The sequence below is a fragment of the Pteropus vampyrus genome, unplaced genomic scaffold (assembly GCF_000151845.1).
Source record: "Pteropus vampyrus isolate Shadow unplaced genomic scaffold, Pvam_2.0 Scaffold1, whole genome shotgun sequence".
In the NCBI taxonomy this organism is placed as follows: domain Eukaryota; kingdom Metazoa; phylum Chordata; class Mammalia; order Chiroptera; family Pteropodidae; genus Pteropus; species Pteropus vampyrus.
This window is the reverse complement of record NW_011888782.1, coordinates 41,725,590-41,740,172: the sequence shown is the minus strand read 5'-3', so window position 1 is coordinate 41,740,172 and position 14,583 is coordinate 41,725,590. Positions and strand designations below refer to the sequence as shown.

Below are 14,583 nucleotides of genomic sequence, written 5' to 3'. Positions count from 1 at the left end.
CACAAGACCACCCTGTGGGTGCCTCTAGCTTCCAACTGGCCCCAATATAACAGGGATCAGTTTATTTCTCCTCAATGGCAGGACTCTTGAGTGAGTGCTCCTTTCCTGGGAGCCTAAAGAGAAGAAATTCTTTCTCCTTATTCCAGACTAAGGTTCATCCTCTTAATTTCCTGCCCCAGGAGCTGACCTCTTTTTAGGAAAATTGAAATTGATATAGTTCATTTCCTTCAGGGAATATTTTATCTCTGCCCATATTTGTGTTTTTATCCAATCTCAAACCAACTCGAAGACCTAAGAACACTATTATTGGACAGAAGTTCATTTCAACAAATCTGGATTATTCAGTTCTAAATAACAAGTAACGAAGAACAGTTTTTGGAGAGAATCAGGAACTTTTTGCATTCTTTCTATAGTCCTCTGTTCCTCAATTCCTGCAAGCAATTGCTCAAAAAGCATTAGATCGTTGGAAAATTCAGAGGCGAAAAGCCTTCTAATTTCGCTCTCAAATAGAATTTTTTCATAGACTTAGGACTGCAAAATGATCACACTATTTATAGTACTAAAACAAAATGACTTCTCACCCTCGATTCACTTTACTCTAGGTCTTGCCATCTGGTGAATAACTGGGGACAAGGTCGATTCGAATCGCTTTTTGCTTAATCTCTTAGCAAAAGTTGCTTTCAACTTTTAAGATAGCACTCCTCCAACCCCCAGATTTCACCCTCCCCCGCCAAAAATGTAGGGTTCAATCTGAGCTAGAGCACTCCTTATCTAAACACGCAAATACTTCAGGTAGAGAAGGGAAGAGTATCTGGGGGCACACTCAAATGCCTTATCTTCCAAAGAGGCTTCTAGGATACGTAATCAGCTTTTCCTTCCCAGACTTTACCCTTTACACACTCATAGCTTTGTCCTCTTGTAAACGCCACTGGAAACTCCGTCTTCACAAACTGATTCATCCTCATTCCCAGCACAGTGCTTGGCAAAGCGTAGGCGTTCATAAACGAATGAATGAGTTTGTAGCAGAAAAGCAGGAAACGGTTAGTTTTTTTGAGATACGACGAAGAGAATTACAATGATCACAAACCGACAAAACGCAAACTTGGACAAATGCTCATTCTCAATCTGTCCTCAAAGATTCCAGAACTGCACACCATGCCCCGCCCACGGGTGAGAGACGGGAAATATTGTACAAGCTTTCAGGAAAACCGGAAGTTCCCGGTCACGCCGCACGCATGCGTTCATCGTTCAACTCGCACTTCCTACACACTGTCACCCAGTGAGAAGGCAGAGACTCCGGCCCACGCAGGCTAGAGCGGGGTCAGCGCCCGCCCCGCGTCCCCGCCATTGCGCATGCGTCCTGGATTGGCCCGCTCGCTGAGAGGCGGAGCGAAAGGACAAATTCTTTTTCTTGCTCCCGCCTTCCTCTTCCCCCACCTGCCACGTACTGGGCCTGAGCTCTCGCTAGGCTTAGTGGGTCCGTGCGATTGGCTGAGGCCTTCGCGAGCCTAAGAGCTAGGTGCGGCAGCTGCGGAGGGCCGCCGAGTGGGCCGTGACGGCAGCCTCTTCCCGACGCCCCACAGCCCGACGGCCTTGCACCAGTCGGGTTGGCAGAGACCTGCGGAGAGGCGGCAGCGGCGGCTTCGGCAAGCCGGTACGGCCGCTGGAGACGGGGGCGCGGCCGCTCTCGGACAAGGCGGGCGGGAGACGAGGAAGCGCCGGGAGGGCCTCATTCGAACCCGCGGGCACCGTGCGGGTGGGGACGGAGAGACCGTGGGAAGGGGCTGGAGGCCGGGAGGAGGGAGGCCGGGTGCAGCCTGGCGTGAGGGAGAAGATTCAGAGGGGGAGGGGAGAACACAGGGGGAGAGAGGGGTCCCACAGGCTACCTACGGAGGCTGGAAGGCGGGCCTTAGGAGGCTTTGCGGGGAGTTTGGGCCAGCAAGTGCTCTCGCGCTTACTCCGCCTGGCTCCGAGGAGTCGAACTGCCCGAGGGAGAGGAGAGGTGATTTGGGAGGCCTGGGAGTGGTCGAGCGCTTAACCGCAGGAGGAGATTGTAAGGGTGAGAGAGTGGAGAATTGCGCCTCTGGGAATTAATTGATTGGGGTCACTTAAGAGGAACCTCGTTCCTTGGCTGTGTCATCGCCGTCTGGAGGCCCAACCCAGTTTTGTAAAGAGGATGATAGCTAACTCTCGAGTTTGCTAAGCACTGTACGAAGTATTTTAGATGCACGATGTCATTTAATCATAAGGATCCTTCCAAACTTAGATATGATTATGATTCCGAAAGACTGCTAGTGTGAATGTTTACTGTCTTACTATATTGCATTTGGTCGGGCAGAATTGGAGGCTCCTTGCTTTCTTTGGAATAGGGTTGATTTTTGCTTCGACTTTATTAACAGAAGTTAGTTGATTAATCACACCTCTCTGAATTTGAGCGGGGCTCTACCCACAGAGTTAGTGGAGCTGGAGATTTGGCTGCTGAACCTAGATCTAGATCTTGGTTCATGAGGCAGGCTTCCTAGGTATCCTTGGGCATGTCGCTTTATTCTCTAGTGCTGAGAACAGTTCCTGTTGGAAGATTTTATAAGCTGTGTCATTTGTCCTTGGGCATGCCACTTTATTCTCTGGTGCCGAGAACAGTGTTCCTGTTGGAAGATTTCATAAATTGTCATTTCTGGACATTAGAGGGAGTGGGGCAAGGACAAGATGGGAGAAGAAAATGCTGTAAAGATCTCACCAGCAGTCCTGGGAACTAGTAGCTAGAGAAAAAGAGGACTTGAATTCTGTTACATAAAAAAGTGTGGAGATGAGATTTCCTGTGGAAAGGAAAATTCTGTGGTACCTCTCATTTTGTGATATTTGTGTATGCCTTGAGATGATTACATAAACTGACCACCTTTGGAAAGAATTCCTGGTCACAGGGAGTTTACAGTCCATGCGAAACACCAAGGAATAAGTGAATTTGCAGGCTAACATGGGAGATACAAAGTGAAAGAGACTCAGTGTTTTCAAATCCATTGGTGAGCAATAGTCCCCCTACAGTCAAAAGGACATACATACTATTAGTAATATTTGCTGGAAATTTCTCTTATCTAGGAATATGTCTGCTTTGGGGAGTTACATCTAGCTACATAAAGAAGGTACATCGTGAAGGTCTGACTTAGGAGCTGACCTGATAGTAGAGCATGCTTCTTCCAATTCCTTTATCAGAACTTTTTTATTCCTCATTCATCTTTTGTTCAGAGAACAAAAAAAGTGTTTACCTACTCTATGTCAGGCTTTATTCTTAGTGCTGCTGAGAATAGATAGTATCATCTGGCTGAACTTGGCTGAACTTAAGCCCTGGTCCTCAACTACATTATTGTTGATTTACACAACCTGTGGGTAGTAGAAGGTAACATTGATTTTCTGAAGTTCTTTATTACTCTCAGACTGCAAGGCAAACAAGGTGGAATCTTCATCATCTTGTTGAAGTAATTATACTTCAGAGCTTGGCACAAGTAGGTATTGAGTAAATTTTTCCTGAATGAAGAGGGCCAGTTTGGCTAACAGGTAAAGAGGTAGTATGAAGTTTTCAGTTAATCATAGTCTTCATGAGAAGTCTATTGTGAGAATTTGCAAATAAAATAGTATTCTTTTTTTACATTAAGACAAGCACAGCATCAAAATCATGGAACACAACCCACTCTGTTATAAACTGACCTTAGAGTGTCAGATTCAGTATTTAATGCTTCATTTAATAGAACATAATCTGTTCAAAGGAGGGTGTGGAGGTGTAGACATTTGTTTAAGAAATAGTTGGAAGGACATAGGGCATTTATATGAGAAATATTAGGGCATTTATATGTAACATTTATGAAATGAATTTGGATTCATGAATACCTCCAGTGTTTGAAGGGTTGAGATGTGTTGGGGGGCAGGTGGGGTGCTTTCACATACACAACAATAATTGTTGGAAAGTATGGAAACCAAGTATAACGTTAGTGAAATAAATTTAAGAGGAGAAAACAGAAAGCTGCCAGTAGTAAAGCATGAGGTTGAAACCAGTCTATGGCCAGTAGAAGATTATAGGGTACTTTAAACAGGCTGAGAGATCATTTGCTTAGGGCGGGAAGAGGAAGGAGTTGATGCTAGGGAAATACTCAGCTTGTTCTTGAAAAGGAGATATACAAGAGATGGTAACACATTACCTAATCACAAGCATGTTCTTTATTGTTATACAGTTAACCATTTAAATTACTAAAACTTCAAGCAGTATTTTGAATTTAGGATTACAAAGTCACTGTAAGGTAATTACACTGAATAACCTGAAATAAGATTAAAGTACAACCCGCGTAAGGAGAATTCTGTCGTAAATTAGTATTTAGTGGTTAGTTCTCTGACACTCATATTTCTTAAAGGTTGCAGTCTCATCATACACACCCACTCAGGTCTGCAGAGGGGTGTGTTATGGAATATATAGAAACAGTGGTGGACAGTCTTGTTTGAAAGCTCATTTGTCCTTTCTCCTCAAGTTCCCAAAGTAGGAAAATTAGAGAAAATACTCATAAGATCTTCTTTTAGTGTTCACACTTGCATTTCTCTTCAGGGTTAGCATTTAGTTATAAGCTAATAGAGTTTGGAAGCCAGTATTTCTCCTTTTATTTAATGACTGTTGAATGACTACCATGTGCTAGGCACTGTTCTAGGCTCCGGAAATACAGTGAACAAAACCATTTACTTCCCTACTTTTTAGTGGAAACAACAGTAAAAAATTATTAAATGTTCAGTGTCTGGTATTATAAGTGCTTTGAAGAAAAATGAATCAGAGTAAGAAAGTGTTGGGGGAGCCATTTTAGATTAAATAGGGAAAACCTCAGAAATTAACATTTGAAGGATCTCAGTCATGTAAGGAATGTGAAAAGTGCTGAAGGAAAAGAGAGCAGCAAATAACCTACTCTGTTATAAAGCGACCTTAGAGTGTTAGAATCAGTATTTAATGCTCCATTTATTAGAATATAATCTGTTCAGAGAAGGGTGGGGGGTGTAGAGACATTCGTTTAAGGAATAGTTTGAAGGACAGAGCATTTATATGAAGACTATTAGGGCATTTATATGTAATATTCATGAAATGAATTCAGATTCATGAATACCTCAAGTGTTTGAAGGGTTGAGATGTGTTGGAGTTCAGAAGGAGAACTCGAAAGTATGTATGTGGCAGGGTAGCCAGGGAGAGAAGTAGGAAATGGGGTTAAATAGCCAGGGGCCAGAGGCCAGATCATAACCTGGTTGTTCTGGCTTTTGTTAGTAGTGAGATAGAAATTCATTGGAAGATTTTGATCAAGGTGACACTAGATTTTCTTTAACAGGATAAGCCTAACGTGTTGAGAATAGATTAAAAGTGGGCAAAGGTAACTAGCAGGCAAACCAGTTAGGAGTCTTTTGCAATAATCCGGGCAAGAGATAATGTCACACTGATAGAGGTGAAAGTGCTGAAGTGATTGGATTCTAGAGGTACTTTAAAGTTAGTAGCAACTAGATTTGTTAGCAATTTGATGGTTGTAAGGTGTGAGGAAAAGAAGTTTTTTTTTTTTTTTAATCTTGAACAACTGGAAGAAAAGAATTGTCACTAACAGGTGAAGACTAGGAGAAACAGATTTTGAGAGACGATCAAGAGATTGTTTTTAGACATAAGAAGAAGTATAAATGGTAATTTCAGATAAGCAGTTAAAAAAGTAGATGAAATAATACTAGACAAAACTTTCTTATGAACATAATAAAGTTACCTCCAGACTATATTAACATGAATATGGTAACTTTGGAACAGTGAATCTCTTTTGATTGTCAGAATTTCTTAGATTCTAATAATAGCTTTGCTTTTCAACTTTTCAGCTATGTTTTATAGCTGTTTAATCATCAAAACCATTTTATCAGTCTTTCTCTAGAGTTATATACATATAACATCCTGGAGTCCACCATGAATGGACAGTTGGACCTTAGTGGGAAGCTAATCATCAAAGCTCAACTTGGAGAGGATATTCGACGAATACCCATTCATAATGAAGATATTACTTATGATGAATTAGTGCTAATGATGCAACGAGTTTTCAGAGGAAAACTTCTGAGTAATGATGAAGTTACAATAAAGTATAAAGATGAAGGTAAGAGTGTTTCTAAACTTAGTTTTTAAAAGCCTAAGTATTATATGTATTCTTTTGCCCATATTTCCTTGTACTATCTCAGAACAAAAATTCTATTCCCTTCCGTGGTAATTTGAGTGCCCAATTTCTTTTATTTAATGGGATGTTTATGTAGTTAGTTATAATTCTTTTATAAGTTAAAAATAGGTGATTTATCATTAGAAGGGGTTTTAAGTAGAATGATGTTACATATATTTTTTTATAGGCATTTTTTTTTCCCTCTTCTACCTATGCAATTTTGGTTTCCTTTTTGCTTTTAAAACCAAACTTTCACCATATTTCCCACAGTGAAAGGGGAGTCAGTAGTTATTGAATGACAAAGGATTTCATGGTCAACTACATATGGAAAAGTTGGTTTAAACAAAGAAAAATGTGTATGTTTATTGGAGGAATTTATGCTGATGTATATTATTAGTTTACAGCATACAATATTCCCAGGCTTATTTGACTACAGTCTATTTGATGGAGATGGGTTTTAACATGAGAAATCTTTCATTAAACATACAGTGGAATTATAGTAGTAGACTATCTTTATTTCCTTTTCTTTAATTTTTTTTCTTTGTTAGCCTCTCTACTGAAATTGTACTTTTATGTGGTTACCAGTGTCCTTACAACTGAATTTATTTCCAGTCTATTTCACTTTGATCTCTATACACAGCACTGCTCTCTGTACTATCCTTTTAAATACTCTTATCCCTTAACATCTCTTACACTGTGCTGTCCCAATTTTCTTTTTACTAAAACAACTTCTTCTTTCTCTGTGTTGGCTTATAGTAATGCCAGCTGTTATAAGAGAAATTTTAAAATCTCAGTCCTTTAACACTCAAGAAATCATTTTAGCATTTCAAGTCATGTAAGGCTTCTGTCTCATCATCTTTTCTTTAAAGCCTTTTTAAAAAAATTATTTATTTTAATTAGTTCCAAGTATACAGTACATTGGTTAGACATCTATATAGTACATAAAACAATCCCCCCAATTATTCCCTCCCTCCCCTGACCCTCCACCTAGCCAATGTATTCATACTAACTGCATTCCCTGTGCCATGCTCCCCTCCTCATGACCATCCATCAGCTACTAATTTGTGCTTCTTTAACTGTTCAACCCATTCTCCCAGCCTCCCACAGCCTCCTCGAAATTGTGAGTCTGTTTTTGATTAGTTCGTTCTTTTTATTCCTTAGATTCTGCACATAAGTGAAATCATATAGTACTTATCTTTCCTTGTCTGACCTAAATATCTTCTAGGTCCATCAAAGCAATATCTTTTTCCATCCCCTCCCTTTTCATATGTAGAGGTTTGTTTTCTTATCCTTTCAGCCACTCTATCTTTTGGTTGGAGCACTTAATTATTTTCCATTTAAGGTACTTATTGATAGGAATTTAGTTGTTACCATTCTTTATTCCTGTTTTTGATGCATGTTTTTTTCTTCTATAGAAGTCCCTCCAACATTTCCTGTAATACTGGCTTGGTGGTGATAAGTTCCTTTAGATTATTTTTGTCTAGGAAGCTCTTTATCTGTCCTTCAACTGTAAATGATAGCTTTGCTGGATAAAGTATTCTTGGTTGTAGATCCCGGGTCTTCATCCTGTCGAATATTTTTTGCCAAACCCTTCTGTCTTGCATAGTCTCTTGAGAAGTCAGCTGCCATTCTTATGGGTGTTCCCCTATAAATAACTATCTGTTTTTCTCTTGCTACTTTTAGTATTCTTTCTTTGTATTTAATCTTTGGCATTTTAATTATGATGTGTCTTGGTGTAGGCCTCTTTGGATCCCTGGTTTTTGAGATTCTCTGAGCTTCCTGGGGTTTTATGTCCAGGTTAGGGAAGTTTTCCATCATTATTTCTTCAAACAGCTGTTCAACATCTTGATTTTCTTCAGGTCCATCGATCAGACAGATATTTGGACCCTTAATAGTATTCCATATGCTCCTTCAATTATTTTTATAGTCTTGGCATCTTATCTCTTGCCATTATGATTGAGTGTCCTTGGCTTTCACATCTTCTAGATAGGGCATTCGATCCTTTTCTTATTCACTCTGTTTCTTCCTTTGTTTATTCCATTTGATATACTTCTCATCTCAGATAATATGTTCTTCATTTCAGACTGGTTCCTTTTTATAATTTCCATTTTTGTTTTTTTATCCCTTTGTTGGAGTTCTCACTGAATTTATCTACACTTCCCAGAAGTTCATGGAGGATCTTTATAACCAGTACTTTGAACTCTGCATCTGTTAGATTGACTCCATTATATCTGGATCTCTGTTCTCTTTTCTCACATGGTTTCTGCTTCTTTGCCTTCCCATTTGGCTGCCTTTCTGTGTCTGTTTCTATGTACTAAGCACAGCTCCTAAGTTTCCCAGTCTTATTAGTATGGCTTTGTGTAGTGGGTATCCAGTGGCACAGTCCTGAGAGGGGTTCAGCTGCAGGCCAAACTTAGCCCAAGTGTCTACCCCTTTGGGGCCATCTGTTAAGATTCAGCAAGCAATCTACAGATGATATGCTTATAGGTGCCTCAAAAGGCCACACCAGAAAGTGAGGCCAGCTGCCTCCAGTGTGAGTCTAGGTGCTGCTCATCAAGGAGCACCTGACTTGCTGAGGATATACTTGGATGTGACGTAGGTGGGGCCACGACTTGGGGATGGTGGGGTTTCAGGGAATCCTGGGTGGAGCGACCTCTGTTATCCAGTTTGATGACGTCAGGGCTATGGTGACATTGTGTCCATGCACTGGTAGGGGGAAGGGCTCAACAGGGAACAATGGATACCACTGGCAATTCTGTACAGAGTTGGTCTCGCCTTAGCCTTCACTCCGACAGTGCCTCCCTGTAAGTCCCTGGTGCCCACTGTAGGCAGCCTAATCAGCACTGGTGCTCAGAGTGAAGTCCATCACCGCAAAAATCTGCTTATAGATGCGGCCCCTTTAAGAGACTTCTGCTGATGCAGCAGCCGCTGTCTCACTCAGCTGCTCGGGACTCGGTGGCCCGCGTTCTCGCCCCGTCCTACCTTCTGCCATTGCAGTGTGCTTTCTTGGATTTCTCCCTAGTTGTATGGCTTGTTCATCCTAGGCAATTTTTCCTTGCTGCTGCTCCTTGTTTCCATCACAACTTTGATTTGGTTGCCAGAGGAATGAACAGAGCCTCTCTCATCTATGCCTTTTTGGTTGCCCCCTCTAAAGCCTTTTAAAAATGTAAAAACCATTCTTAGTTCACAGTCTTTAAACATAGGGATTTCTCTATTGGTTGCAGTTTGCGGACCCCTAACTTAGGGTATCCTCATTGTTGAAACTTTGTCCTCCACATCTAATTACCACATTGAATTGGTTTTTCGTGGTATTCTTAAGTGTTTTGATTTGTACAAGTTTGTGTTCATAACCTGTGTTGGGCTGGCTCAGGTAAAGTACTTACATCAGAGATACTGTTTCTGTTGTGGAATCCAAAAAAGAAAAAAAGGCAGTTATAGAAAGATCCTTCTTTTGCATATATACTTTATTTTATTTAGAATCCCTGAAGTTAAATGTCAGATATGTTTGTTATAAGAAATGGGTCAGGTTATAAAGAACCAAAGAAAAGAAAATGATAATATCCTTCGTTATGGCTTTTATTGCCAACTATTGCCAAATCTGCCCAATCTATGTTGAAAGTGGTTTAGCAGAGCAGCCTCTCAGGACAAACCCCGCAGCCCAACCCAGCTGTGTCTATGAGGATACCCTGCAGAGAGGCCCCTGACCAACTCCTTGCCTTTGTCTGCTTTTCTGTTCTTGCTTTATCTAGAGAACATTTTTATCCCCAAGCCCTTTGAATGCTTTTGAAACAGGCAATTGATATGCTAATTGTAGTATTCTTTACCCTTGGGACTTAGGGGATTTCAGAATCTGGTATATACGAATATTTTTTCTGGGATGAGTTGGCAGCTTTCATCTTATTATCAAAATGGTCAGTGACCTGAAAGACACCATTGTCTATCCGTTCACTAGGGCAAGGGTCCCCAAACTTTTTGGCACCAGGGACTGGTTCTATGATAGTCTAATGCCTGATGATCTGAGGTAGAGTTGAGGTGGTGATGCTAGTGCTAGGGAGTGGCTGGAAATATAGGTGAAGCTTTGCTAGTCTGCTAATCACCTCCTGCTGTGTGGCCTAGTTCTTAACAGACCATGGACTGGTACCAGTCAGTGGCCCGGGATTTAGGGACCCCTGCATTTGGGTAGTTCTGCAAAAATCTATTTTGCAACCCTTTTAGTTACTATTAAATATGGCTTCCCCTCCATTTGTGTCAGTGGCATTTTACTGTAGTTAGAATTAAAATTTGAACCTTGAGGATCTTTATTACTTTACTTTTTGACAAATATATTTAAATTTTTTGGAGTGAAAAGATTTTAGTCCAAACAAGTAATTTGTGATAGTGCTACCATGAATCTCCTCCTGGTGACTAGTAAAAGATGACTTAATGCATTAATCTTAGCTGTGTTTTGGCTTTTCTTGTGATATGTTAAATACTTTGCCATAAAAGTAATAAAATTGATTTCGTTTCCTGAAAATAAACATCTTTCCTAGATCCTTTTATATTTATATACGGTTTTTATGGGATATTCTAATTATTCTCTGCAATCTAGATTTTGGATTTTAATTTAATGTATATCCTAGTTTACTACTGAAGCAAATCTGAAACTCATTTCTTTTTTTTTCCCAGATGGAGATCTTATAACAATTTTTGATAGTTCTGACCTTTCCTTTGCAATTCAGTGTAGTAGGATACTGAAACTGACATTATTTGGTAAGTGGTAAACTGTCTAATAAAGTTACTAATTTATTTATTGTATTTTTTATTAAAGATTTTCTATTTTTTTTCCTTTTAAAAACTCAGAATTAAGTAATAAGTTTTCAGCTATATCAGAATTTTTAAAATAAGCTTTAATTTTATGTAGAGAGGTTTTTTTTTTTTTGAAGATTAATAGAAAGTACACATGAATTCCCCATCTGCTCAGTTACCCTAAGTAGTAATCTGTACTACTTGTATAAGTGTTCTCAGGATTGAAAATAATTGCAGGGCTAAAACTACCTTTATCAAGTTTAGTTTTCTTAAGATTGTAATTATCTCCTCTATTGTAATACGTTTTTACTTATCCTCAGGGCTTAACATATAGGCCTAATACTTTGGCCATTATTTTTCGAGGAGTTCTTAAAGGTTAGAGATAGTCCTGATAAAACAAATATAAGACTAATTTTAATCTTTTAGATTTTCTTATAGATCATAACAGATTTGCAAGGCAGAACTCTTAGGTGACAGTGATTACAGAGTTAAAGCGCTGGTATGATGATGTGAAAAGTAAAATGTGAATATTTTTTTCTGAATGTTTTGTTTGGCATTTAAAAAAATGTATGTGTCACTGTACCTTATAGTTCTATGAAATACTATCTTGGTCAGTTAATTTAATTTATATCTATTTCATCCATCTAGGATGGGTAAATATGAATTAGACTTTAACATGCTAATAAAAACTTTTGAAAAATTTTCAATAAAAGTTATTTTTCTTATAATATTGAATCTGAAATACTGCTATTTGCCACCTACTAGGCATAGTAGATAAACTGAAAATACTCATTTCTGATACAACGTGCTAGATAAACTGTTAAAAATATATTTTCTGAATTATGTGCTTGAGCTTGTTAAGAGAGTAAAGGAAATGTCCAGAGAACAAAAATAGATGGAATTAAAAACCAGAGCCTGAAGGACCAAAAGCCAAGACTTGGGGTGCTTTTGGTGGTTATGGTGAAGGTTTAGTCTGCATAATCTGAGGACATGGCATTTGGTGTTTGTGTAGTATAGACCTTGAGTCCTAGACCTTCAGTGGGCTATACTCTCTAAAAGAATATTGCGGAAGAAAACTATTGATACAGGAGAAGTCAAAGAATTGATATGGGAAACTTCAATACTCTGGACTGTCAGGGGTTTGCGAAGACTCCCTCGAGGATTCATAACCATGGTCTTTATGTGCATTGGGTTTAAATTTAATCTATCTGCACAGTTTGGAAGCTCCTAAGCCCAGCTACCATTAAAAAATAGCAAGAAACAATGGCAAAAATATCTCTGGAAGGGTATGTTCTTAATCCAGTCACATACGCTTTTCATAGACAAAATGCTGTTGATGAACTTAGAGTTCAAAAAACATGAAACAATTCATGTAAGCAAGAAAGAATGGATACAGCTAATAGTAGGATTAGTCAAGAACTTGAGTTAATAGAAATGATCTATAAAATATGTGTTAAAAGTTATTAAACATAAAAGAAGAAATAAGAATATAGGGACATGGCACATTGAAAAAAGAATGAATAGATTTTAAATAAAGCCTAAGGTAACTTTTGAAGTGAAAACTATTATCATTGAGATGAAATACAGAGTGGGCAGGTAGAATAGCAGCTTAGTCATAGCTGAGAAGGGAATTAGTGAACTGGAAGGTAGTCTAAAGAAATTATAGAATAAAGTACAAAAACAATATGAGAGAATTCGAGAATGAGAAATTCCAGCGTATTTCCATTAAGACTTTAAAAGAGGAAATAATGGAGGAGTAGAGACATGTGAGGAGGTAATAGCTAAAGAACTTTTTAAAATTATATAAAAGATACAAACCCTCTGATTTAGGAGTCTTAGTGAGTCCTGAGCAAGATAAGTAAAAATAAGTCTCCACTGGACATATTGTCATGAAATTGGAAAATATGCAAGACAAAGAGATAATTTTAAAAGTAGCCTGAAAGACGGATCACCTACAAAGCAATTAGACTGTTAGACTTCATAGTAATGATAGAGCCTATAAGAAAGTAGAATAACATCTTCAAACTGTTCAGAAAAAAATAAGTAGAAAACTAGCATTCTGTAGTCTGAAACTTCAGGAATAAGGGGAAATAAAAACATTTCAAACAGAATTTATCACTCATAGACCCTTAAGAGAATTTTTTTAAAGTGGTTTTTCAGCAAGAAGGAAATTGAATCCAGAAGAATGGTGAAAGATGCAAGATATTGTGAGCAAATAAATTGATTAACATATAAATTTAAATGAGCACTGATTATAAAAAAACAATTATATTTTAATGAATGTAAAAACAAGGTCAGACAAAAATGCCTAGCAATAATTATATGTAAGACAGGAGGGTATGATAGAAATTAAAATATTTTAAAGACTTGTTTGGGAAGAGGATAATAATTAACTAGATTTTTTAAATTGAAGTATGCATGTCTAAAATGTAAGCGTGATGAGTGAAAGACTAGAAATAGCCAGTAGAGGGAAAAGAAACAAAGGGCACTTAACAGTGAGGAAGGAAGGATAGAAGCAGAGAGAAAGCTTGATAAATAGCACAAAATACTAACCACGATACACGTAAACAGACTAAGCATACAAGTTAAAAGACAGACTCTTAATGGAGTTAAAATCTAGTTGGATGATTTATAAGAGACAGTAAATGATTATTATGCAAAGTTTGAAAGTAAAGAGCTGGAAACATACACTAGACAAACTCAAAGCTAGTTGGTAATAACAGAATAGACTCTAAGTGGAACTTTATTAGTAATAGTGATTTTATAATGATGAAAAGAATTCACTAGGAATATATAACAATTATGAACAGAGCATCATAGCTTTAGTTTTGCCCTAAGGAAAAATTGACAGAAAAGGAAAAAATGAACAAATTCACAATCATTGGAGAGGTTTTAATACTCTTCTCTTAGAAACTGATAGATCAAGTAGGCTCAAAATTAGTAAGGATAATGAAAATTAAAACAGATAACAGGCTTGGTTTTATGCATCTATCAGGAAATGAGATTTTTTTTTTTTTTTTGAGTCATTTGGACATTTATAAAAGTTGACCATAGATGGGTTTTTCAACAAATCTAATTAAATATCAGAGGAGGATGTCCTAGACATCATATTCTCTGGCCTCATTAGAAACCACTGGACAAAAAGATAACCCAAACTTCCATACTTTTGAAGAATAAAAATATGCTTTTAAAATAAGCCAAAGAAGAAATCATCATGGGAATTAGAAATAACAGTGATGGCTTCTACATAAGAAGTTTTTAGAGTGTGCTAGAGCTACACTTGAAGAGATCTTTATAGCCTTAAATACAAATAGACAAAGTAAGCTTAAATAACTTAAAATAATAAAGACCCAGAATGAACTGAAAGTCAAGTGATAGGATCGACAATTTTGAAAAGATACAGTTAGCCTCTTTAATTAAGAAAAGCACAAATAAACAGTATTAGAAATGATATGGGGCATAACTACAAATACAGTAGAATTTTAAAAAATCTATGTTATGACTACTGCGAATAACTTTCAATTTGAAAACTCAGACCACATGGACAATTTCCTAGGTGAATTTAAAGACTTGTTTGGGAAGTGTTTCAAAAATAGCAAAT

At 38.0% G+C, this 14,583-nt stretch overlaps 1 protein-coding gene across 7 annotated transcripts in view; it reads left to right on the top strand.

The window, feature by feature from the left end:
* The first annotated feature begins 1,264 nt into the window (after positions 1–1,264).
* Positions 1,265–14,583, top strand: part of TFG (TRK-fused gene) — a 37,289-nt gene continuing 23,970 nt past the window's right edge. For 3 of the 7 annotated variants that reach the window (XM_011354404.2, XM_011354395.2, XM_011354386.2), the window contains exons 1-3: positions 1,422–1,654; positions 5,914–6,140; positions 10,863–10,946. In XM_011354404.2, the coding sequence (XP_011352706.1) occupies positions 5,957–6,140; positions 10,863–10,946 (268 nt within the window). In that variant the 5' untranslated portion in view covers positions 1,422–1,654; positions 5,914–5,956. Of the gene's footprint in view, positions 1,655–5,913; positions 6,141–10,862; positions 10,947–14,583 lie in introns of all 7 variants that reach the window. The other 4 variants (XM_011354377.2, XM_011387595.2, XM_023527466.1 and 1 more) reach the window with 2 other exon arrangements.